The 24582-nt window shown below is 59.3% G+C and overlaps 1 protein-coding gene across 3 annotated transcripts in view; it reads left to right on the top strand.

The window, feature by feature from the left end:
• The window catches only part of Casz1 (castor zinc finger 1), a 141531-nt gene extending 118124 nt beyond the window's left edge, over positions 1–23407 (top strand). Inside the window, exons 6-22 of one of the 3 annotated variants that reach the window (XM_077791512.1) lie at positions 2694–3528; positions 4475–4543; positions 6065–6155; positions 6896–7060; positions 7971–8143; positions 8291–9132; positions 11324–11459; positions 11646–11709; positions 12882–13036; positions 13140–13262; positions 14135–14473; positions 15936–16134; positions 17051–17222; positions 18769–18920; positions 19028–19169; positions 19874–19995; positions 21735–21814. In XM_077791512.1, the coding sequence (XP_077647638.1) occupies positions 2694–3528; positions 4475–4543; positions 6065–6155; positions 6896–7060; positions 7971–8143; positions 8291–9132; positions 11324–11459; positions 11646–11709; positions 12882–13036; positions 13140–13262; positions 14135–14473; positions 15936–16134; positions 17051–17222; positions 18769–18920; positions 19028–19169; positions 19874–19962 (3746 nt within the window). In that variant the 3' untranslated portion in view covers positions 19963–19995; positions 21735–21814. Of the gene's footprint in view, positions 1–2693; positions 3529–4474; positions 4544–6064; positions 6156–6895; positions 7061–7970; positions 8144–8290; positions 9133–11323; positions 11460–11645; positions 11710–12881; positions 13037–13139; positions 13263–14134; positions 14474–15935; positions 16135–17050; positions 17223–18768; positions 18921–19027; positions 19170–19873; positions 19996–21710 lie in introns of all 3 variants that reach the window. The other 2 variants (XM_077791511.1, XM_026397955.2) reach the window with 2 other exon arrangements.
• The last annotated feature ends 1175 nt before the right edge of the window (positions 23408–24582 follow it).

Below are 24582 nucleotides of genomic sequence, written 5' to 3'. Positions count from 1 at the left end.
AGCTGCAAGCACTCTCGCTCCGAGAGACTTCTCTGAGGATCCTAGAAAAGGCTTTGCCCCCTGCCTGTGCCCCAGCATTCTCCTTCCCTACGTCACTGCCCCTGGCCCTCCTAGGTGGGAACTCAGGCCCGTGAGGCTGGCCAGGCCCAGCCAGAAGATCCCCTTACACCCAGCCACCCCAACATGGTCCTCTCGCTGACCTCTTCCCATGAGATGGCCAAGGCCTGGCTTCTCTAGTGTCTACGTGTCCTTGGGACTTAGAGCAGTCTCCAGCTCTTTCTGCTCAGGAGAGGACCAGCCTGGGGTTTACGGCAGGAGAGGGGCCCCCGCTAGAACTAGGTCTGGCCTTTACTCTCGCCCCAGCCTCCTCCCAGGTTGGTGCCTGGAGCTGCACGCCTCCCCTGCCTCTCCCCTGTCCCTGTCCCCCCTGCGGCGAGGGGCGCTTCTCCTCCCTGTGCGGGGAGCCCTGCACAGCCACATAATTATGCATATAAGATATAAACAGAGCTGTTTAATTATCCTTCGCCACATCAGTGACAGAGTAATTAACAAACATTGCAAGATCAATGAGGAAGAGTGTGACCTTCAGTTTCCTCTGATAGGAAAGCCCTTGCCGTTGCCAGACACAAGGTGATTGTGCTAGGCCTGAGGAGAGAAAAGGGACAGCAGCCCTTGCTGCTGTCCCTCTGACACTCTCTACACTCAGCTCTGCCCACAGTGGAGGGGCTCGAGGAGGCCTCACCTCCTGAATCCTCCCTTCCTGGGGAGAGGAGCTGGAAAGGCAGGAGGCAGGGATCGAACTGCCCTGCGCCTCGTGGCCTGAGCTCTGCTTCCCTCAGCCCCAGGTGGCTAGGGAGCCAGTGGAGCCCCAGCTACCTTCCGTGGCCTTGGCTCCCCAGGCCAATTTCTCTGGGCCTGGGGGTCAGGAATGCAGGGCTCTGGAACTGCCTCTAGGACCCTGCCTGGCCCCCTCCCTGCTCCAAGTTGCCTGCCCTTCAGAGCCTTCGGTTTCCCTGCCATATATAGTGAGGGTTCAGCTGCCTCCAGCTATTTTTAGCCCCTTTCCCTGGTCCCTGAGCCACTGTATCCAGCAGCCAGAGCCCACTCCTCCCAGGCCAGGCCCCCAGCCTCTGTGGCTGGTGTTCCAGACTGTGGCTGACCCACCTGCCCTGCCAGGGGAACAGCTGTCTGAGGGTTCCTTGAGTCACTCTGCCCAGCCTGGGTGCCAGGGAGCTGCCTGTGACCCTCCCCTCCTTAGCTAGTGGGCTCCCAGTCCTCCCCAGAAGCTGAGAACCCCTCCTTCCTCATTCTGCTGGGTTTTCTCTCCTGCCAGGCCCTGCCTGCTCTGCTCCTTTGGACTCCCTCTGCCCCTTCCATTTGTGCTCAGAGCACCTCAGGCCTGGCAGGTTTGGGTGGGGTTGGGAGGAATCCCTGTTGGCATGCCTTCCTTAAGCTTCCACAGTCTGGGTCCTGCTACTCTGAGTGTGCCCAGGTGGGCAGGCTCAAGCTGAGTAGAGAACACTGTGTCCCCTGGACCGTGTGTCTCACTTGTCAGTATGTGCCCAACCCTGATGGAGGGCGCAACCTGCCGTAAGTGGAAGAATGAGCACCCTCTCACACATTGGAGACCACCTGTCTGCCAGGCCGAAAGGCTGTGTGTAGAAGGCACATTAGAAGGGGCCACGTTGGCCTAAGACTTGTCCTGGGGAGCTGGCTGTATCTGCAGAGTTGGGAAAAGCAGCTACGAACGTGAGCTTGTGAGTCCATGTGTGTGAGCACATGTGTGAGTGTGGTGTGTGCATGTGTGTGAGCGTGCATGTGGTGTGAACATGGGGGAGGGGGAGTGTACATGTCACTGTGGGGAGGTCCCTCCAGGGTTCAGTGTGCCCTAGGTGCAGACAGTGGGGAGGATGGATGTGCCCAGCCCAGGCCTGCTGCCCTGGGCCTACAGTGCTGGCTGCTCCCACCTGCCCTGGTCCTTGCTCTCCCAGGTGACCCACCTTGGTGTGCTTCATGTGGTAAATCTTGGCTGGAGGAGGGGCCCTACGTGAGTTTGTGTGGGCACGTTGGCACAGTCCCTGCCCTGCTCAGTTCTGTGGTTGGGGGGAGGCTGGGAAGCCAGGTCATGAGGCATCATGGGGCAAGGCCCTCATCAGCCAACGAGATCCATTTGTGGGGCTCAGGGCAGTTCACCATGCCAGGTTCACCCCAACCCCACCCAGAGCATCTCTCTCAGCTCCTGGGATCTCTCCTGACTGTCCAGTTACCACCCACATCCCTACCTGTCCCTGTGCCTGTAACTACTGCCCCCACCTCAGGAGGCAGGTTGGGATTTGGCCTTCCTTCCAGTAAGATGACTTCTCTTTCATATTAGGCCAAGGCGAGAGAGCGGAGACATTTATGAAACTTTGTTTAATGTACTGAAAAGCCATCGGCCAGAACATTTAGGAAATTGATTTTCCTGGCATTGATGAACTCGTTTTATTTTACCCCAGTATTAATTACTTTTTTTTAAAACAAATTAATTTAAGAGTCGTAAAACCTAACAAGTGGGCCGAATGTCCATAGATCATGTCCTGCTCTGCCCCTCCCCACACAGGCCCCTCTCTGTGGTGGGGGCTCGCAGTGGGGGGCCTCTTGGCCCTTTCCCCCCCTGATTCCTCCCAGAGGTGACCACCCCCTCCTCCTTGTAGGAGAGGCCTCCTCGCTAAGGGACTATGCGGCCTCCACCATGACCGAGTTCCTGGGCATGTTTGGCTATGATGACCAGAACACGAGGGATGAACTGGCCAGGAAGATTAGCTTCGAGAAGCTGCATGCGGGCTCCCCCCCTGAGGCGACCCCCTCTTCCATGTTACCCACCTCTGAGGAAAGCCTCAGCAAGCGGGCGCGCTTCTCCAAGTATGAGGAGTACATCCGCAAGCTCAAGGCCGGCGAGCAGCTCTCCTGGCCAGCCCATGGCACCAAGGCTGAGGAGCGGGCAGGCAAGGAGATGGTGGGCCCTCTGCCCAGCCTGCGGCTGCCCAGCAACACCACCCACCTGGAGACCAAGGCCACCATCTTGCCCCTGCCATCACACAGCAGTGTCCAAATGCAGAACCTGGTGGCCCGGGCCTCCAAGTATGATTTTTTCATTCAAAAACTGAAGACCGGTGAGAACCTGCGCCCTCAGAATGGGAGTGCCTACAAGAAGCCGTCCAAGTATGACCTGGAGAACGTCAAGTACCTGCACCTCTTCAAACCCGGGGAGGGCAGCCCCGACATGGGCGGGGCCATCGCCTTCAAGACAGGCAAGGTGGGGCGCCCCTCCAAGTATGACGTCCGGGGCATCCAGAAGCCAGGCCCCGCCAAGGTTCCGCCCACCCCCAGCCTGGCTCCTGCACCCCTCGCCAGTGTGCCCACTGCTCCCAGTGCCCCCGGGCCGGGGCCCGAGCCACCTGCCTCCCTGTCCTTCAATACTCCCGAGTACCTGAAGTCTACCTTCTCCAAAACAGACTCCATCACCACGGGGACCGTCTCCACTGTCAAGTAAGGCACTCCCCATCCCACTCCACCCCAAGCCCTGAGGCAGGACACCCACTTGTACGCCCAGACCCGGGCTCAGTCGACTCTCATGCTCATGCTTACACACGCAGCGTGCTCACTCACTGCGTGCTCACTCCGGGGGCCCTTCCAGCTCGTGCAGGGTTCCTGGCCATGCACCTCCACCCCTTGCTGCAGAGCCTCACACGCTCACACAGCAGGCGCTGGTGTGCACTGCGTACCTGCTGACCAGTGAGTGGCAGCGAGTGCCATAACCCCTGGTTGCCACCACTGGCTTCCTTTGCCTGCTGCCACCAGAGCTGTGGTCGGCTGAGAAAGCCCCATCTGGGGGTGAGGCTGCTGGGGTTTCTGCAGTGGCCCTGGTGCCTGGGTTCGGAGCCTGGGTCTTGGAGGAGGCAGAAAGAAGAAGGCCTTTTCAGCCTTAATTTAGGGACAGGGCACTGGCCCTGCCAGTAATATGGTGGGGGCCTGAGGCAGAACAAGACCCATCCCAAAGCCCTTATCTGCACTCCACCCTGGTGGCTGTGAACCCAGGCAGATGCAGGCAGTGCCCCCTGACTTGAGGCTGATGTGCTGCCCTTCCTTCCCCTTTTCCTCCCTGGGATGCCTGATGCTTCTCAGCCCTCACCTTTTGATTCTCCCTCTGTGCCGGGGGGTCAGGCCCTGGCTCCAGGGACCTTCCACCCAGACAGACTCTAGGCCTAGCTGGGCCTGAGGTGCAGACCTCCTGCCCTGCCTGCCTGGGGTGGCCCAGCCCTCCTTAGTTGGGCTAATTGAACCTCTGCCAGGCTTCTGCCAAGGGACTTTCTTAGTCCTACCCGTGTGCCTCGGAACTCTCAGCCAAGGCAAGAAAGGCGAGAGCCAGGGCAGGGAGCTCCCCACCAGCTCTTGGGCCTGCGGCTGATCGGCTGTGTCCCGTGTGTCTCACCAGGAACGGATTGCCCACAGATAAACCAGCTGTCACCGAAGATGTAAACATTTACCAGAAATATATTGCCAGGTAGGCCCCTGGGGAGGAGACTATGTGGAGAGAAGGTGGGGGGCCAGGAATGCCCAGGGACTGTGGGACCATCCCTGCGCTCTCTTACCACTAGGGCCAAGACTGTCTCCTCCCAGCCTCCACCTGCTTCTTTCCCCAAACTCCCCATGGAAGCTGTCCCATGAGCCCAGCTCAGACCTGCCTGTTTGCTGTGGTCCAGGCCACATGATCCTTAAGCAGCTTCTACCTCCAGGGCCAGGGTGTGAGAAGGAGCCCACAGCAAGGCTCGGCCATAGATGAGTTCAGGGTCCCCCTCCACAGCTGGCCTCCGTCAGGCCTTCACTGTGGACCCCAGGTGGAATGCAGACTACCGTAATTGTCAGTTTCAGGCAGGGGTGTGGCTCCCTGGGCTGCCCAGGTAAGGCCTCACACCACCTGACTCCAGATCCATCCCCTCCATCCCAAAGGCAGCGGGATTGGCAGCAAATTCCCCTCCATCAGGCCCTCACAGCTGCCGCCCGGTGAGGTGGCACATGGTGGGGGCTGTGCCCTGGCGGCATCGTTCTGGGCTCTTCCAGGTCCCTCCCATCCTCTCTGCCTCTCCTGTCCCAGTGTCTTTCCCCCTTTGCTCTCTTTGGTCTTCTCTTTATTACTGTTGCTATCATTATTATTAGTGCCTCAGCAGATGGCCCTGTTGGCAACTTCAGCTTAAATATTTATTTGCAAGTGGTCCCCCCATACATGGCATGGGTTTCTCTCCCCTCCTCCACAGAGGGGCACAGGCAGGCCGAGGAAACATCTTCCCTGCCGCTGTCATGGTTTGCTCTCCCAGGGCTGGCCCTCACCAAGGCTGTAAGAGCCACACCCGGCAGTGTCAGGTCTGGAGAGCGACTGGGGTTTCCTGGAGGCAGGCAGCATGCAGGCAGCACGGGGCTCCTAGCTGTGCACTTGGCTGGAGAGCGAGCTCCCTGCCACAGGAAGCCAAACAGATGCTGTGCTTTAAAAATTCATAACTCTGGACTATTTCAAGTGTCAGGAAAAGCCCAGAACAGAGAGAGCCCTTTAACACCTCACAGCAACAGAGCCCCAGTTCACCAGCCAGGGCCTCCTCCCTGGACAGAGCTGGGCATAGTGTTGGTCAGGCAGCTAACTGTAGGAAAGGCAGTTGTGGGGACTTCAGGCCTCCTCCTCACCTCCCTGGTCTGTGTCTACTCTGGCTGTGGCTTGTGGCCTGCCCTAGCTTCTTCCTCCCCACCTGGGTGCCAGGCCTCTACCTCACCTGGCACTCACTACCTGGAAGATGCTGGCAAGCATGCAGTTGAGGAATCTGGGATTCCTGACAGGCCTAGCCACTGGCCCTGGCATTCCCAAACCTCTTCCACTTCACCACTGTCCCCCATATCCCCAACCAGGCCCACAGAAACCCAGTAGCACATCTCTAGAACCTGGGCAGAGATGGCTGCTCAGGTTTTAGGCCCTGGAAGAGTCCTCATGGGGCCTGGCACCCAGAAAGGGGCCTGACCCGACCCCTCTTCTCTTCAGGTTTTCAGGCAGTCAGCACTGTGGCCACATCCACTGTGCCTACCAGTACCGAGAGCACTACCACTGCCTGGACCCCGAGTGCAACTACCAGGTACGAGATGCACCACTGCACAGCACAGCGGCTCTGGCTAGAAGTGAGGCAGCAGGTGCTTAGTACTCCATGGGTCACCTGAACTTAACTTGGGTGGGCAGAGAGTATGGACCCACTGCCAGCCTGTGCCACTAGTAGGTTCTGCAGCCATTGGCATCCTGGTGGTGACGATGCCCATGTAGCTTCGCTGGGAATCCAGTGTGGACCAAGGCCCATTCCAGGCGGCCTGTGTACCATAGCTAGCTAACTCTTCACGGGGCCTTCTAAGGTCGGCATCACTGCCCCACTTCAAAATGGAAATTGAGGTTCAGATAGAATGCCATTAGGTAAAGGCCACGACTTGCAAATGCAGAACTATCAAAGAGGTGGCATTGACAGTGTGCATAGGCTGCTCCTTCGGTCTCACTGGGTGTCTCACCTGGCTTTGCTCACAGGTGCATTGGGCAGAATGTACTGTCACCTGTCAGAGCCCTTGCCCTCAGGGATCACCCTGTTCATCCTCTGCTTGGGCTGTGGCTCTTGGGAGGCTAGGGAGAGGCCAGGGGAGGGTCTATGGTTTCTGGATTGTTGAAATCCCTGCTGCTGAGGGAATTGGCTGGGCAGTCTGTGCTGTCCTGACCACAAGCGGGGTTAGGTTTATGAGGTGACCTGAGGGCCCTGAGGCCGGCCCCCTGGCCCAGGCTGTCTTGGCACACGGGTGGGGATGAGGGCTCCTGCCAGCTTGGTACTCTTCCTGGCAGAGGTTCACGAGTAAGCAGGACGTGATCCGGCACTACAACATGCACAAGAAGCGGGACAACTCCCTGCAGCACGGCTTCATGCGCTTCAGCCCCCTGGACGACTGCAGCGTCTACTACCACGGCTGCCACCTCAACGGGAAGAGCACCCACTACCACTGCATGCAGGTGCCCGCCTCCCCGTCCTCGCCCTGAAGCCCCCCAGCACAGCAGCCATGGGCAGGGTCTCTGGGTGCAGGGTGGAGGTAGCTGGTGAGCCAAGAGTCACTGGGCATGCTAAGGGAGGCTCTGGGGGAGTGGGGAGCAGAGTCTGGTGGCCGAGGCGGGGCCTTCCCCGTGGCCATACTTGGTGTGGGGGAAATTCAGTGAGCTGTTTATACAGACGGACATTTTTCAGGCTTTAACACCAAGAGCGGCATTGCAAATGATTCCTGAGGAGGTTTTTGTTTAATTCTTTGTTTTAATGCCACACTGAGTCTGGGCTTTTTCAAGGTGTCAGGCCCAGGAGGAGCGACTTTGGGTTGCAAATAGCAGCCTCCTTGCCTCCCCCATATTTGTCAAGGGTTGTTATGGCCTCTGGGGAACAACCTGGGTGTGAGGAGGGGGGCCACCCTGGGCCTGAGACGGTGCAGGCACTGGCACAGCCCAGCCTTCGAGGGTGCTCAGAGGCCACTGGTTTTTACTCAATATGGCAACATTGTCTGCCTGGCCCAGTGCGGGGGGAGGGGCCGTGCCCAGAAATCATCCACTAAGCAAGTCCCTGAGCTAAGGTGACCTCCAGGACACAGCCCCTGTCAACTCTGGGGACTGTAGAGGTAGGGCCACAGATGGGGATATAAAACCCAGCGTCTGAAGAGCGTGGCTCCCTCGCCTGGGCCCGAAGCCGTGTGGTCTGAAGACAGCCTGGCCCTCAGGCAGGTTCCGGTTGCTCCCTGGGGGGGTGGGGGTGGTTGGAGGCTTTATGCCTCGGCCCAGGCACACCTGGGGAGTTTGAGGATAGAGGTGTCGGCTGTCCCGAGAGGAGACCTCGGCCCAGCTGTGCCAGGACTCAGATGGCTGCCCGCCATCCTGGCTGCAGGTGGGCTGCAACAAGGTGTACACGAGCACGTCCGACGTGATGACCCACGAGAACTTCCACAAGAAGAACACCCAGCTCATCAACGATGGCTTCCAGCGCTTCCGAGCCACTGAGGACTGCGGCACGGCGGACTGCCAATTCTACGGACAGAAGACCACACACTTCCACTGCAGGTGAGCCAGCCGTCCCCCGGCGCCCCAGGCTGGAGGAGGGGCAGGGGATAGCTTGCTTAAGGCCCTGGTTTGGTATCCAGCCTGAGTTTTCTGTCACGGGGACTGCCCCCTGTGTGCCCCATGACAGACCCCCAATGTCCCATCCAGGCGTCCTGGCTGCACGTTCACCTTCAAGAACAAGTGTGACATCGAGAAGCACAAGAGCTACCACATCAAGGACGACGCCTACGCCAAGGACGGGTTCAAGAAGTTCTACAAGTACGAGGAGTGCAGGTACGAGGGCTGCGTGTACAGCAAGGCCACCAACCACTTCCACTGCATCCGCGCCGGCTGCGGCTTCACCTTCACCTCCACCAGCCAGATGACCTCGCACAAGCGCAAGCACGAGCGCCGCCATGTCCGCTCCTCGGGCGTGCTGGGGCTGCCACCCTCGCTGCTGGGCGCCAAGGACACGGAGCCTGAGGAGTCCAGCAACGACGACCTGGTGGACTTCTCTGCCCTGAGCAGCAAGAACTCCAGCCTGAGCGCCTCCCCCACCAGCCAACAGTCCTCTGCGTCCCTGGCCACTGCCGCTGCCACCACCGAGGGCACGCCCAGTGCCACCAAGCCTCCTAGCAGCAAGATCCAGGGGCTGATGCCCCAGGGCCTGCCAGGCTCCATCCCCCTGGCACTGGCCCTCTCCAACTCGGGCCTGCCCACCACCGCACCCTACTTCCCCCTTCTTCCTGGTCGTGGGAGCACCTCCCTGCCTGTGGGTGCCCCTGGCCTCCTGGGTGCCATGTCATCTGGGGCAGCAGCCTCAGCAACCCCCGACACACCTACCTTGGTGGCTTCGGGAGCTGGAGATTCGGCCCTGGCGACTGCCACCTCTGTCCCGGTGCCCCCTGCCTCCATCATGGAGAGAATCTCTGCGAGCAAGGGCCTCATCTCACCCATGATGGCCAGATTGGCCGCAGCTGCCCTCAAGCCCTCTGCCACCTTTGACCCAGGTGAGCAGGCCAGGCCCTGCCCAGGAAGCAAGCACCTTCTGGGTCCCAGAGGCTCCGTCCCTGCACTCCTGTTGCAGAGCAGAGTAGGGTGGTGCCGGGGAGCCGCCTGTCTGATCTCCACCCTCCAGTCTTGCACCAAGCAGTGCCCCCTCTCTGCCTGGTCTCTGCCTCCCTCCTGTGTATTTCCCCCTCAGAGCCCCACCTGGGCCCCTGCCCAGGGAGTTCTCGCCTGTTTCTCCTGAGGCGGGAACCTCCCTCCTGGGCTCCTCTGCATTCTGTTGGCTCGCGGTGTTCTCACCTCCCACATCACAGATGAGTCCCTGAGGAGAGCTGTCCCTGGCCCCCTTCTCCTCTTGAGTCTCCTCCAGATGACCTGGAGGGGGACAGGTCCAACACAGTGGCAGGGTGACTGCACCTCATACCTGGACAGCCCTCCAGGCCGAGGGACACCTCTGCAGCTTTCCCCCAGCAGAACTTACGTGGGGAAAACCCACCCTACGCTCTTCAGCATGGCAGCCACTAGCCAGGTGGCTGTGGAGTGCCCAGCTGGTCAGAGTGAAGAGGCACTGGGTTGCAGTGTGATTCATCTAAGCAGGCGCGCTGGCCAGTGCTCCCTGATGGACAGTGTGGCCTGGAGCCAAGAGTGGCTTCTTCTGGTCTGGCACTGACTTGCTTCAGGGTGGCCCCCTCCTTCCTCCTTTCCTTGCTTCCTTCTTTCTCCTGGTTTCCCTGGCTCCTCTCCCTTTGCTTCCCCGTCTGGGAATTTGTCTTAGTTGAGCCCTTGAGAAGTGTTCAGCTCCGTCCAGGAGGTGGCTCATTCATTCACTCAACAACCCTTGGTGCTTGCTGGGTGCCTGCCTAGGGCTACCACTGAGTGGGTTCTGGGGACACACAGGCAGGAGGACGTGGAAGCCAGCCCCGTCCTGTGGTGCTGATGGAGCAGTGGGGTGGCCCGTCCCCATCACACAGCTGAAAGTGACAAAGTTGAGACGGTCCTCAGCACCTTGGCTGCCAGGTCCAGATACTCTGCTCCCATTTGAGACCATCTTGGAACCGGCCAGGACAGACAGAGGGTCCCTCCGTCCCAGCCTGGGGCTCTGCCCACACCTCCTTGAGAGTTCTAGCCCTGGAGGATAGGGAGCCAGGCCTGTTTTCCTGTGACTGGGGATAAATGACTTCAGGAGCTGCGGGGGTGTGGACTCCTGAAGGCTGAGAACCCTTTCACTTCCCTGGTGGGGCACTCAGATCCCAGGGGGCAGTTTGGAGGCCCCACCTTCCACTCCCTGGCCACACCCCCAACCAAGAACTGAGCCCTCCCAGGCCACCCTGGCTCAGTGGCCAAGCTGTCAAGTACTTTCTTTTTCCTACAAAAGTCTCCTTCCCCTCCCCCGCAAAAGAAAGGTCAGGCGCAGGGGAGGGAGCCATTTTCCTGTATTTTTAATAAAATGCCACTTGCAGTCTGAAGCAGTCCTGTCAGCTGTAGCGCCTTGGGGCAGATTAATATTTCAGTCACTTGGGGATTGTGGAGCTGGGCCCAGTGGACACCTTCCTGTCAGCTTCTTTTGCCCCTGATCTGCTCGGCTTCCTACGGCCTCTTCCCACCCAGCTCCCCCTCAGACCCATCCTGGCCAGGCCTTGAGCCCCTGCCCTGGACAGCTTGACGGGCGGCGAGGTCACACAGTTTGCTGATTGGCCGTCAGCTCGGTAGCCCTGACACAGCAGATGCCCTCTCTGGGCATGCTCAGTGCAGGCAGGCTGTCTCCCCGGCAACAGCAGGCCAGGGACCAAGGAGGGGCTGCTCTGTCCAGATCTGCCACTTTCCCTCAGCATTAACAGAGTCTTTAATAAAAGCTTAAACGGCAGCCCCACAAATCGACTGTGACAGTTGGTGAGGAAAACGAAGGGCCCCTGCACCCGCCCCAGCCCCCTCCTCAGCCTCCCGCCCTTCTCCAGGAGGCCCTGAGCCAGGCCAACTTTGACATAATTTTGCAATAATTATCACTTGAAGAATTGCCACACAGGGGTAAGCGTCTCAAGCGATCACGTCAGCAGGGAGAATCGCTGACCAGCAGTGAGGCCTCCCCAGACCCCTGGCCTACCAGGCTACTGCCCTCCTTTTGTGGGGAATAGGGTTTGTGCCCATGTGAGTCCTGGGCCCCTCTGACCCCATCTTCCCTCCCCTCTCCTGCAGGAAGCGGGCAGCAGGCCACCCCTGCCAGGTTCCCTCCAGCCCAGGTAAAGCTGGAGCCGGGTGAGAGCGCTGGCACCCCAGGCCCCCTTGAGGCCTCCCAAGACCGCAGTCTAGACCTGACTGTAAAGGAATCCAGGTGAGGTGCTGCTGGAGAGAGAAGCCCTTGACAAGCACCCTGGGCTGGACCCTGGGGTTCAGCTCGCCCTCCTGTCCAAGCCCACCTCCCGCCAGGCAGCCGCAGCAGGCAGGGCTGGGGGCGGGTAGGCTCTGGGTTGGTCCCACGGACGTCGGAGCTGAAAGCCCCTTGGTTTGTGTGTTCTAGTAATGAATCAAATGGCCACGCAGCCCCGGCAAATTCATCTCTTTTATCCTCGCTTATGAATAAGGTAAGAACCATCCATCACACGCCTCCTGCTCCCCCACCCCAAGAAATTAAAGCTGTGCTGGGGGGTGGGGGGGATGTGTTTGTTTTTTAATGTTTTCCCTCTAATAAGATGAGTTTGTACCATTTAAATTTTGAGGCCATTTTTCATCGAATATAATTTCAGAGCCACTGCTTACAAATTAATTTAATGAACTGGCTGAAGAAATATATTCCAGCCTCTGACACCTTTTTTTTCCTTCAGATGGAGGGCTCCAAAAGCTTTTCCGGAGCCCTCTAACTTCTCTCACCCTTAGTTATTAATGTTATTTATTTATTTTATATATTTTTTGTTTGTTTAAAAAGGGGTCAGGGAGGGGGGACTAAAGTGGGAGCAGCATCAATTTCCACTTTTCGGGTTGAGTAATGGTCTCGGACGCCTTCCGGAGAGGTCGCTCTGGAATATTTATTTTAAATAATGCAGGGTCTTTGTAAATTATACATCATCTCAAATATATTTTTCCCCTTCACATGATAAACTTGACTGCAGCAAGATTAATTTGGTTACTGTACACAGTGATGGGGCTGAAGAGGGAGCTGGCCCAGGCTGGACCTCGTGGGGTGGGTCCCAGCTGGGCACTTGGCAGGCAGGAGCCTGCTACCTCCTCTCCTCTCCTGCTTGCTCTCTTGCTCTCACTCCTCTGGCCACTGCCCACTGCACGCCTTCTTCCTTCCTGGGGAGCCTGTGGGCTGACCCCCCTCCCCAGCAGCGAGCCTGTCTGCTCTCACCCCATGAGTCTCCCTCCCTCCCCACACCTCCTTTGTGCGCCTTCTCTGGTTCTCAAGGAATTCATAGGGGTTCCCCCCATCCCTCCTCCTCCTGCACTTCCTTTGAAAAACCTTCTGGCAGGAAAATAACCAGGGAGCCACGAAGTCGGGGGAAGATGGGCCACAGTGCGCACCCTGGGTGGTGGCCTCAGCGAGAGCCGCAGAGCCGCAGCTCCAGCAGCACAGGATTGCTTGGAGAGGCCCTGCGCCTTCAGGCCAGGCCCCCAGCTGTCCAGGCAGGGCCTTTCTCTAGCTGGAGCCCAGGGGGGCCACAGATTCCCTCCTCCCTGCCCGGAGTGCTCTGGTGGTCACAGAGCAGCGTGTCTGTCCTGAGGCTCCCAGAGCCGAGCTTGGCCTCTGTCTTCACAGATGTCTCAGGGCAACCCCAGCCTCGGCAGCCTGCTAAGCATCAAGACAGAAGCAGAGGGGAGCCCCGCCGCGGAGTCCTCGCCCTTCCTGGGCAAGGCTGCAAAGGCTGTCGTTCAGGAGAAGCTCTCAGAGCCCTGGAGAGTGTACCTACGCAGGTGAGGAGCTGCCCGAGAGCAGGGAGGGAGGGAAGGCTGGCGGTGGCCCCAGCAGCAGCCCACCTCTAACTGGAGCCTCCTCCCTGCTGGCTCATGTGGCTAGGTTTGGTACCAAGGACTTCTGCGACGCCCAGTGTGACTTCCTCCACAAGGCACACTTCCATTGCGTGGTGGAGGAGTGTGGTGCACTCTTCAGCACCCTGGACGGGGCCATCAAGCATGCAAAGTGAGTGGGGACCTGGGGGCCCTGTCATCTCTCGCTCAGGGCTCTGTGGGGCTGGATACCACACAGCCTGTTGCAGTTCCCACCAGACCACAGAGCGGCTGGCTCCTCAGGAGGGAAGTGTCCAAAGGAGGATGGGCTTCCGGTCTTCCTTCCACACACTCAGCCCCCAGCCAGCTGTGTCCAGAGAGCCCTGCCTGGGCCCCACCTGATACCCTAGCGCCAGCTGCTCCCAAGCCAGGACCCGTGGGGCTGGCAGCATGCCCTAGGTGCCCCTGTAGAGTGGCCAGAGACTCAGTGTCGACCCAGGGTAGAGACCCAGGGCAAAGGCCTTTCCCATTCCACTGCGACATCTTGAGTCCCTTTGACCCAGAACAGCAAAATGAATCTGCGAATGCCATGGAGTTTAAAAGCAGCGAGCCCGGCCACTACTTGTAACTGACTCAAAACCTGTAAGCCTTCCAGACAGATCTCTGTGCCCTGAGCCCCACACCAGGCCTTTCTCACCACGTGGGCATCTTGTCCCAGCCGCTGGCCTGCACAGGAGCCTACTGAATAGTCAGAGCAGGTTTCGTGAGGCAGGGCTACTCTCACACATATACCCAGGGAGGCTCCCGCCTGGACAGAGGCAGGGCACAGGTAGGAAGACAGAGTTAGGGCCAAGCCCAGAGCTAGGGCGCAGCAGTTGTTCTGAGGCTTCCTGTCTTGGCGGGATCACGGAGAGCTTGCTGAGCATGAGGTCCCTGTGCTGGGCCCCGGTCTTGCGATGGGGTCACACCACGCCTGCAGCTCCTGTGCACAGGCAGCCAGGGAGGGGCTGGGCTGCAGCGGCCTCTTAGCTCCCCACCTGACGTGACCTCTCCTGCCCATTCCAGCTTCCACTTCCGGACGGAGGGCGGAACAGTGAAAGGAAGCTCAGAGGCTTCCTTCCCGGCCTCTGTTGCTGAGACCAAACCTTCCTTGGCACCCTCACCCCCTCCGGCACCTCCTGGCACCACAGTCCCGGGGACCTGTCTGGAGGGACCTGCTCCCAGCCCGGCCTCGGTGCCCTCCACCCCCACCCTGCTCGCCTGGAAGCAGCTGGCTTCCACCATACCCCAGATGCCTCAGATTCCCGCATCAGTGCCTCACCTGCCCGCCTCACCCTTGGCGACGACTTCTCTAGAGAATGCCAAGCCCCAGGTCAAACCCGGATTCCTCCAGTTCCAGGAGAAGTGAGTCCCTCGATGAGCCGGGCGCCCCGTCCCCGAGCGTCTTGGGAGTGGGTGTGGCAAGGGCAGGAGGAGGCCCTGTTCCTCACCGTGCAGAGTTAACACTGGATGTCCCCACCCTCTGGGAAACGGCCTCTGGGCCACATCCTTCTAGCCAAAGATGCTGTGCTGGCGCCGCCTCTCTGCCCATCCCAAGCAGCCAGCGGGTGGCAGGTAGCAGCAGTGGTCCCCAGGACCAGTTGGGATGGGCTGAGAGTGGATTCTCAGGTCTCCTGGCCCAACAGGGAGGGTCTCCCTCGCTGGCCTCTTCAGTGGCTCGAACCTGCTGAGATTGCAGGGCCGGAAGTCACAGGTGGGTGTGATGGGCTAGGCCCCTCCCAGGCCTGCACCCCCTGCATAGTGGCCGGAGTCTCGGGTGGAAGGGACCTTTCTCACTGATTGGTGGTGGCTCCTTGCGGCGAGAACGGTGACTTTGTATCGTAATGTGTGCGGCTTCCTGTTCTCAATAAAAGTAATAAATTGGATTATTTATACCGCCTGAGTGGCAACTGTCCTCCCTCTCTGAGCACCTGGGGCTGGGCCCGTGATTTGGAAGGGGACAGACTCCTCTCCGTCCCTCCCCCTCGCCCCCCCAGAAGTGGTGCCCTCCTAGTTTCCTGGTTGCTGTCAGAGCCCCCACCAGGGCTGCGCTCCTTGGCCAGTGCAGTGTTACCTTTACCTGCCAGTCAAAAGCTAGAGCCCCTCGTCCTCCCACAGCCCCCTGCAGCATGGGAAGCAGGGCTCCCAGGTAGGGGCCCGCTCCACTCCTCTGCCTCCCAAGCAGGCCAGCCATAGGGGATGGCCCAGTACTCCCTGCCCATGCCCACCCACCATCCCTTACCACTCCCCTGGCTCCTAGGTCTCTGAGCAGGTGGGTATCATAGGCCTCAGCTGACCCTAGGGAGTGCCATCAGCTGTGAGCCTCAGCAGGCCCTGACACACGTTCCCACTTACTGAGGTCCTTGGTAGCAGCACTCCTGGTAGGGCCACCCACCCATCTGCAGCCTGTCAGTCAACCACATCCAAATCAGTGCCATGCCATGCCAGCCAGGCCCTTGATGGCATCCTGCCAGGGCTGGCAGCACCATCCCTTATTTTCATTTCCAAGAAGTTATTGCAGCCATCCTTATCTATAATCCCGAGGTGTGGCTGTGGAAACTACGTGTCCCAGCATGCAACGCTCTGGGCACCCTGCATATTGCAATCCCTGTGCACCAGGCAGAACTCCTAAAAGGAGGCTGGGATGCATGCTGGGATCTGTAGTCTCTGGTTGAATCGTCCTGCTAAGCAGGAGGGCAATCTGGGGACATTTCTCTTGATTGTACCACTGGTGACAGAGGAGTGAACCCCAACACAGCACAGTCAGGACACCAGCAGGGAGGGCTTGGGAACACCAATGACCTTCTGGGCTGTGGTTTCCTTGCAGCGACCCTTGCCTCGCGACAGACTGCAAGTACGCCAACAAGTTCCACTTCCACTGCCTCTTTGGGAACTGCAAGTATGTCTGCAAGACCTCCGGCAAGGCTGAGTCTCACTGCCTGGACCACATCAACCCCAACAACAGCCTGGTGAACGTGCGAGACCAGTTTGCTTACTACTCCCTGCAGTGTCTCTGTCCCAACCAGGTTAGCACAGCGGGCGGCCCAGCTGTGGGGGCAGGGGAGCCACAGGGCCTGGGACCAGTTCCTCCTGGCAGAGACTCTGCTTTTTGCACCCTTTTTAAGTTGGCTTCCACTAGACCCTGGAAAGGACACTGCCCCTAGGCCCCTGGAGGCCCCTGGGCTGGGGTCCAGATTGGTACTAAGTTGGTAAGGTCTATTATTTTAGTCCTAACCCCCAGTGGCAACTAAACACTATGCTGCTGCTGTGTACTTAAGATCATTCTTACCCATCTTGAAATTGGCTATTTCCCTTTTCTCCAGATGCATAAAATTTCTAAATTGGCCCATTGGATAGATAAAGACAACTGTCCATGCCCAGACAGGAAGAGCAGATAAAATTCACTTTAAAGGCCTGTCCCCAAGATAGGGGCTACCTGAGGACTCAGAGCAGAGGTCTGGGTGTGTAGAAAAGACTGGCTGGATAGATTAGTGGTGCCTACCTAGGTAGGTCCAGCTATGAAGGGAAGATGACTGGGATAGATTAGTGATGTCTGCTCTGGGTGGCATTGAAGGATGGCAAAATAACTAAATAGGGGGCTGGGGATGTGGCTCAAGCGGTAGCGCGCTCGCCTGGCATGCGTGCGGCCCGGGTTCGATCCTCAGCACCACATACAAACAAAGATGTTGTGTCTGCCAAAAACTAAAAAATAAAATATTTAAAAAAAATAAAATAAAAAAAATAACTAAATAGGATGTTCAGAGAAATGACAGAGGGACATGCTGCTTTTTGGCATGTGAAAGTTCTTTACAAGATTGCATTTTCTGATTCTGGGTGTGGAAGAACACATGTGCCAAGGGCCTGCCACAGCCCAGAGTCCCAGTTCAGGCCGCAGCCCACACAAGGCCCCACCTGTCCTGATCTGCCTGTGCTTCCCTGCAGCACTGTGAGTTCCGGATGCGTGGACACTACCACTGCCTCCGGACTGGCTGCTACTTCGTCACCAACATCACCACCAAGCTGCCCTGGCACATAAAGAAGCATGAGAAAGCTGAGCGGCGGGCAGCCAACGGATTCAAATACTTCACCAAGCGCGAGGAGTGCGGCAGGCTAGGTACTAAGCCAGGGTGGGTAGGGACTTCTGGCAGGTACAGGCCAGTTGTCAAATTCACAAGGTGTCAAACCTAACACATCCCAGGGAAGAGGACGAGAGTCACTCTGGCCTCCTCCGTGCAAGCAGGATGCCTGGAGCCTCACTGAGCCTCAGGGCTCAGCTTGATTCTTTTCCCCTTTCCAGAGGGCAGGCAGGTGAGCTTCTCAGGGGTTTGGAAATCACTCGCCCTGGGTTGCTTTCCATAGCTTCAACTGTAGGGTTTTGTTTAAAATATGCCATTGTTTGTTCGTTCATTCAGCAGTAATTTACTGAAAAACAGCTGTGTGCCAGAGCTATTGCAGGGACACGGGAGTGGTGACAGTGGCAGTGGCTAAGAGTTTTTGAGTGTCTGGTATGTGCTGGCATTGGACTTGGTGCTGGAAACCTGGCGAAGATGTGTGGGCTCAGCTGGAGAATCTGATTGGCAGGATACTCAGGAAGGAGGTAGCCATGGGTCTGGGAAGAAGAGGCCACCCGCAGCCCTGAGCTTGGTGATAGATGCTGAGATCTGAGCCCCACAGGGAACAGGGCCTCCTTCTGGGGATGCCCAATGGGATTGGGGCTCTAGGGTCAGCAGGCAGAGAGCAAAGCCCACCCTCCTGCCCCAGGAGGGAGCCCTGTGTTCATAGGCCTGTTGATGATGGGAATCATCGGGAAGAGACTGGGATGGGAATCTCCCTGGGAATAGACTGGAAGCTGAAGGAAAGGCAGGAGAAGGTGTCAGCATGGACACCTGGGCTGCAGGCTGCAGGCCAGGCCGGCTGTGGCCTGTGGTCATGGTTTCAGGGGCTGGTGGCAGAGGGAGGCTGCAGGCAGGCCCTTCCACAGAGGAAGGGCAAGATACTCATCAACTGCCAGAAAAGAAAGGAAACAAATCTTTCCTTCAAGTATTAATTCAAAAAGGATTCATGGCCAGGAGAGGGCCGGTAACCATGGTGACAGGTGTCAACACTCAGAAGTCCATGCTGTTACGGGGCTCAGTTTACAGATGTCAGGGTATTCTGAAGTTGCCATTATTTACTCAACTTTTGGTGTTTTTGGTGGTAGCTGGGGCCAAACAAAGCCGGGGGATGATATAAGACACCTGGCCAGCTCGGTGCCATGGTGACGGGCAGGCCTTCACCTGCCCTCAGCTGATGCTATTTTGGCCCCACCTGTTCTGTTTGTTCTCAGCCTGGAGCAAAGGAGAGACATGGGGGCAGGGTGGAGGCTGGCTGCCACACCTACCAGCCCAGGTCCCCAGAGAAGGTGTTGGGGACAGGTGGCATGCTGTGGACAGGGCCCACTAGGTTTCCTTCCTACAGTATGTGGGCAGGGAGTGGGTCTGGACAGCCTTGGACTTCCTGCAGGTGGCTGATTGTAAGCTTTCCTCGGAGAAATGCAGGTCAGGGTGCACATGCCACTGGCCTTGTCGATCACTCCCTGTGCCCAGAACAGTGCCCAACACACACTGGCTGTGAGCACTGGCTGGCTGGGGAGGCTTATGCAGGTGGGGTCGTGCCCACAGGCTGCAAGTACAACCAGGTGAACAGCCACTTCCACTGCATCCGGGAGGGCTGCCAGTTCTCCTTCCTCCTGAAGCACCAGATGACCTCCCACGCCCGGAAGCACATGCGCAGGATGCTCGGGAAGAACTTTGATCGAGTGCCCGCCTCCCAGGTGAGTGCCTCAAGCAGGCCTGTGGGTGGCTCCACCAACCCCGGGGAGGCCCTGCTGCCCCTAGCGAAGGCGGCAAACAGCTCCTCAGGCACCCTGCTTCCTCCCAGGGCCCCCCAAGCCTGATGGATGCTGAGACAGATGAGGGCATGGACTACACGGGCTGCAGCCCAGGTGCCGCCTCCTCCGAGTCCTCTACCATGGATCGCAGCTGCTCCAGCACCCCTGTGGGCAACGAGAGCACAGCGGCAGGTGAGCTCAGGACCCCTGCCTCCAGCCCCGCTTTGCCGCGTCCATCCTGGACACAAGGTTCACAGTGAGGTGGCCCTGAGGAGGACAGGCTGGTGTGCAGTGGACCAGCTGGTGTGTGGGATGTGGGACACTGAGGCCACCTCCTACCATCCTGCCACCTCCCCAGCACTCTGCCTTGTGCTTCAGTTTCCAGGAGAGGAGCCTGGGCCTGTCCTCCAGAGTTCCAGGAAGGCAGTACAGCCCAGCCCTCCCGCCTGCCCTGGCCCCCCTCAGGCCCTGGCCCCGCTCAGGCCCTGGCCCACTGCAGCCTGGGCCTGGGGTCCAAGAGAGGCACCCGCCTGCCAGGCCCGCCCTGACCGCTCACAGCCGCCCTGCGGCCTCCCTCCTCTCGCTCCTCTCTCTGCTCCTCTGTCCAGTGTCTCCCACCTGCTCCACCATTGGTTTCTCATTTTGGTTCTTTTTGTTTGTTTGTTCTTTGTTTTGGTTCTTTTTTTTTTTTTTCTCTGCTTTTCTCCACCCTCTCCAGGCGGCCCGGCTCCTCCTCCTCCTCCTCTTCCTCCTCCTGCTGCCACTGGTGACGAGGCCGCCCGTGGGGCCCCACGGCCCCCCCTGACTCCACCCTTCCCACTGGCTGCGCTCCGGCCGCCCCTCCCCCCCCTCCCATGCCTCTTCTCTCCGTCCTGTCTCTCATACTCTCTGCTCAGTGCCACTCTGGGAGCCAGTCGCGGCCTGGCCCACCCCATCAGCAGCCCGCCCAGCTTCCCGCCTGTCACTGCCACTCCAACTCCAGTAAAAAGTGACGTCCCCCTAGTTCAGGATGCCGCAGGTAACTCGCACACACATTCTCAGCAGTATCTGTCACCCCACCCGATCCTTGAGACTGTGGTCCAGGACCTGACCCTTTTCTGTGGCCAGCTCAGTCAAGGACAGGGCCACCCTGCATCCTGATGGCCAAGCACTCCTGAGACCAGAAAGCCTGGCTCCTATCCCAAAGACAGCTCCTTGTGACTCCTGCTCAGACCAGAGCATTCCTGCCAGCCATTTGCCCCTGCTCAGCAACTGGACAGCCCAGAGTAGGCATGCCAGATTCCAGCTGGCTGCTCAGGGTGGCCTCACCTTGGGCTTGGGCAGAACAGAGCCTGTCCCTGTGGCTCTCAGGGGTTCAGCTTCCCACCCAGATTCGAGGGTCTTGATCTGGCCCCACCCCTCCCTTAAAGCTGAGCCAGGGGAAGAAACCTCGGGAGCCCCCAGGCCTCGGGCTGTGCTCTGTGATAGAAGCTCTTCCTGCCCCAACTCCATATCTGGGGTCCCACGGGGAGGGTCTGCTGGCCCCTCACCTTGCAGACGGCACACCACCTTCCATGCATTGTCACCTCACATTGTGCCTGAGCATGGCTTTGTGCCAGGCCCCAGTGGCTGTGGCAGTAAGTACATGGGTTCTGCCCATTGAGAGCTGTCACCCTGTGACTTCAGACCCAAGAACACATCATCCCTGGTGGATTTCCAGGCCTGAGGCTCTCCCGTGGCCCCTGCCTAGTGCCCCCACCCCATTCCAGCCCTCAGTTTCTCTTCATCTGCTAAGGGTGGGTGACTGGGCCTGTTCTCCAAATCAGCAAGGCAGTAATTTGGTGGACAGAGCGGTGGCCAGGCATTCTGGCAGACTCAGAAGGGCCATGGCCCTCGGCCAGCACAGGGAGCAGCCTGGAGGAAGCCCCCCTCTGGTGGGTCTGGGCCTTGGGTCCCTGATTTCTGGGGAGTGCTGCCTCCCCCTTGTGTAGCCAGTGGGTGCCTTCTGAAAAGGGTGAGGAAGCAAGCCCTTGGCAGTGGGCTCCTAAGTCCTGGGAAGCATTCTGGGCCAGCCTGGGCGCTGATTGGGTGCCTGACCTCTAGCTAAGCCCTTGTCTAGGTCTGGCCCAGCGAGGAGACTCTGAGCAGGGGGTTGGTATCTTTTTGGTATTTAGTTCCTGAGGCCTGGCCTAGGAGGCCCACTAGGGGCAGAAACCTTAAGACCTTAAAGAGCCTTCTGGTACCGAGGAGAAGGTGCTCCTAGGGCAGTTACAGCCCCAGATGGCCTAGGGCACTTGATCCCGGCTGTGAGTAGGCAGGTCCCCATGCAGACAGGCAGGCAGCCGGGGAACTGGTTTGCCTGCGGCGGGAAAGGAGCCGGGAAAGGAGCCGGCCTGTCCCTCATTAGAGGCAGGCGTGTGATGGGCCCTGGCCCCCCTCCAACTTGGGTAATTACACTCTGCGACCTAGATTTTCCCTTCAGCTTCAATTAGCACCAGGACATGTCCTCACTTCCTACCCAAACTGGTCAGGAAGCAGCCACCACATCCCTGCAAAGCTGGTTGGTCTGCCACCCAGGGATGCACGTGTGGTCGTCTGCAGGTCTGGATGACAAGGGAAGCCTGGGACTCCTTTGCTGTTCTGGGGGTGGGGAGAGGCGCCCTGGCCACTAGACCAGGGTCAGGGCCCTGTGTGAGTGTGACCCTGGCAAAAGAGGCAGCCTTCTGCACTGACTGCCCTGTGCCCCTTCCCCAGGGAACACCATCTCCATGCCCACAGCCTCCGGTGCCAAAAAGCGCTTCTGGATCATTGAGGACATGTCGCCCTTCGGCAAGCGGCGGAAGACGGCCTCCTCGCGCAAGATGCTGGACGAGGGCATGATGCTGGAGGGCTTCCGGCGCTTCGACCTCTATGAGGACTGCAAGGACACGGCCTGCCAGTTCTCGCTCAAGGTCACCCACTACCACTGCACGCGTGAGAACTGCGGCTACAAGTTCTGCGGGCGCACGCACATGTACAAGCACGCGCAGCACCACGACCGCGTGGACAACCTGGTGCTGGACGACTTCAAGCGCTTCAAGGCCTCGCTCAGCTGCCACTTCGCCGACTGCCCCTTCTCGGGCACCAGCACGCACTTCCACTGCCTGCGCTGCCGCTTCCGCTGCACCGACAGCACCAAGGTCACGGCGCACCGCAAGCACCACGGCAAGCAGGACGTGATCAGCGCGGCGGGCTTCTGCCAGTTCAGCTCGAGCGCCGACTGCGCGGTGCCGGACTGCAAGTACAAGCTCAAGTGCTCGCACTTCCACTGCACCTACCCGGGCTGCCGCCACACGGTCGTGGGCATGTCGCAGATGGACTCGCACAAGCGCAAGCACGAGAAGCAGGAGCGCGGCGAGCCGCCTGCCGCCTCGCCCGGTGCGCCCGTCAGCCTGGACGGCTCGCTCACGCTGGCCGCCGAGCCCGGGGGCTCGCTGCTCTTCCTGCAGACGGCCGCCGCCGGCCTGGGCCTGGCGCTCGGCGACGCCGGCGACCCCGGCCCGCCCGACGCCGCCCCCGCGCCACGGGAGGTCCCCGCCGCCCCCGGCCCGGCCGCGGGCGCCGCCGGGGAGTCCTCGCAGGAGGACGAGGAGGAGGAGCTGGAGCTGCAGGAGGAGGAGGCCGAGGATGAGGATGACGAGGACGACGAGGACGACGACGAGGACGAGGACGAGGAGGACGACGACGACGAGGACCTGCGCACCGACTCGGAGGAGTCGCTGCCCGAGGCGGCGGCCGAGGCGGGCGCGCGGACCCCGGCGCTGGCGGCTCTGGGCGCCCCCGGCCCCGCGCCCGCCGCCGCGTCGCCCTAGCGCGCCTCTTCCCGCGGCGTCACTGTCCCCACTGTCCCCGGCGCGCTTTAAAGAAACGCTGTCTCCATGTGAAGCCCCTGAACAGAGCCGCTCGCCCGCCCCGCCGGGCGCCCCGCAGGTGCTTCCGGACCCCGAGTCCGTCTCAGGACAGAGGCGGGGACCCCTCTGGTGCTCGGGCCGCCCCGCCCGGAACGCGCAGCTCCGCGGCGGAGGACAGGCCACCCGCGGCGGAGGACAGGCCACCCGCCCCCTGCCCGCCGAGCGGGGTCTTCAGGGAACAGCAGGTGCTCGCCCGGGCGCGCGCTGACCGCCGCCAGCTCTTTGCTCAGGACCGGGCGGGCGCTGGAGGCCACTGGGACCCCACCGGCCACCGGGGGCGGGGCTGCCACCTGTAGCGTCTGGCCTGGGGAGCCCCCTTAATGCAGCTAAGTCTTCCCCGCTTGCCCAGGGGAAGGCGGGCAGCACGGGTGACAGTACAGGGACATCGAGGAAATCTGAAGATAGCAGCAGGCGGGCCCTTTAGTGCGGCTGCCCGGTGCTCCAGGGCCAGGCTGCCGCCCCTGCCCCTGCCCCCGCCCCCCGGCTGCGGTTGTCCCAGCCCCCCACCCCCACCCCGTTAAAAAAAAGAGGCTGTGTCCCAACCCACCCAAATGGAGCCTTGGGGACTGGGGTATCAGCCACCCTGGTGGTGCAAACAGGAAGGACGCGGCTGTTTTGGGCTTTAATATTCAAAATGGAAAAAAATACAAGAAGTTGTACAGTATTTTTCCTGTAAAGGTTATTATTCTACGTAGAGCAAAGGAAAAAAAAAAGACAAGCAAAAGCGGGCGGCGGAGTGCCACACCCCGCGGACCAGCCTGAGCTTGGAGAAGGGGGTGCGACTTCTCCCGCGGGATGTTTAGCTTTGATTTTAGAGGCCTTAGCAGTTTGAGGCTGTCCGTCTTCACACTAGCACTGATGGGAGCTGCGTGATTCCAACTTTTAACTTGAATTTTGTAGAGACAAGAAAAATGGACTATTACTGTTGACACGAGTTTGTAGTTAATTTAACATTGGAGTTTCCCTCTGTTGGTTATGCGTGTGGCTTTGAGGGCTTCTTGCTTGTTGTCCCAGTTTGTCTTCTTATTTTGCTCGGGATGCTTCTAGGCTGGTGCAACCCACCCAGATTCGGCCCCTTTTCAAACCCCGCCTCCTGGAGGTTCTGAGGCTGTCAGCCCAGTGCAGGGCTAATGGCAGGCTCACACCTGACCTGGCTGCTGCAGTCCCCAGACGGGGCAGGCTGCCCTCCAGCCTCTGTCCCTCTTCTGCACTTCAGGGCCCCAGGGGGCCTCCGGCTGGGGAGAAAGAACAGGCCCAGCAGGCATTAGAGGGGTGGGGTAGAGTCTTATCTCCCTGAAGCCCCCACCCACCCCAAAGGGCTTCAAGGGCAGTGGTTTTCTTTTTCCTGTGTGAGTGTGTGTGTGTGTGTGTGTGTGTGTCTCCTCTCAGCTGCCCACAGCTAGAAAGCCAGGACCCCCTGAGCTGGAGAGGGAGCAGGGAGGGAGGAGCAGTCAGACAGTGCACCTGATTCAACAGGAAGTCAATTGATTTCTAAACAGCCCCTACCAGAGCCTCCTGAATCCTGTGGGCACCACGTGCTGCTGCTGAGCATTTGCCCAGACTCTGACCTACCACAGGACTCTGTCTAAGGAGTTTTGTAAAGGAAAAAAACAAAAACAACAACAACAAAAAAAAACATTTTTTCAATGTAGCAAAATCAAACAAAAAATAAAAAA

The sequence above is a fragment of the Urocitellus parryii genome, chromosome 11 (assembly GCF_045843805.1).
Source record: "Urocitellus parryii isolate mUroPar1 chromosome 11, mUroPar1.hap1, whole genome shotgun sequence".
In the NCBI taxonomy this organism is placed as follows: domain Eukaryota; kingdom Metazoa; phylum Chordata; class Mammalia; order Rodentia; family Sciuridae; genus Urocitellus; species Urocitellus parryii.
The sequence above is the reverse complement of the archived record's forward strand: the minus strand, read 5'-3'. Positions and strand labels throughout refer to the sequence as shown.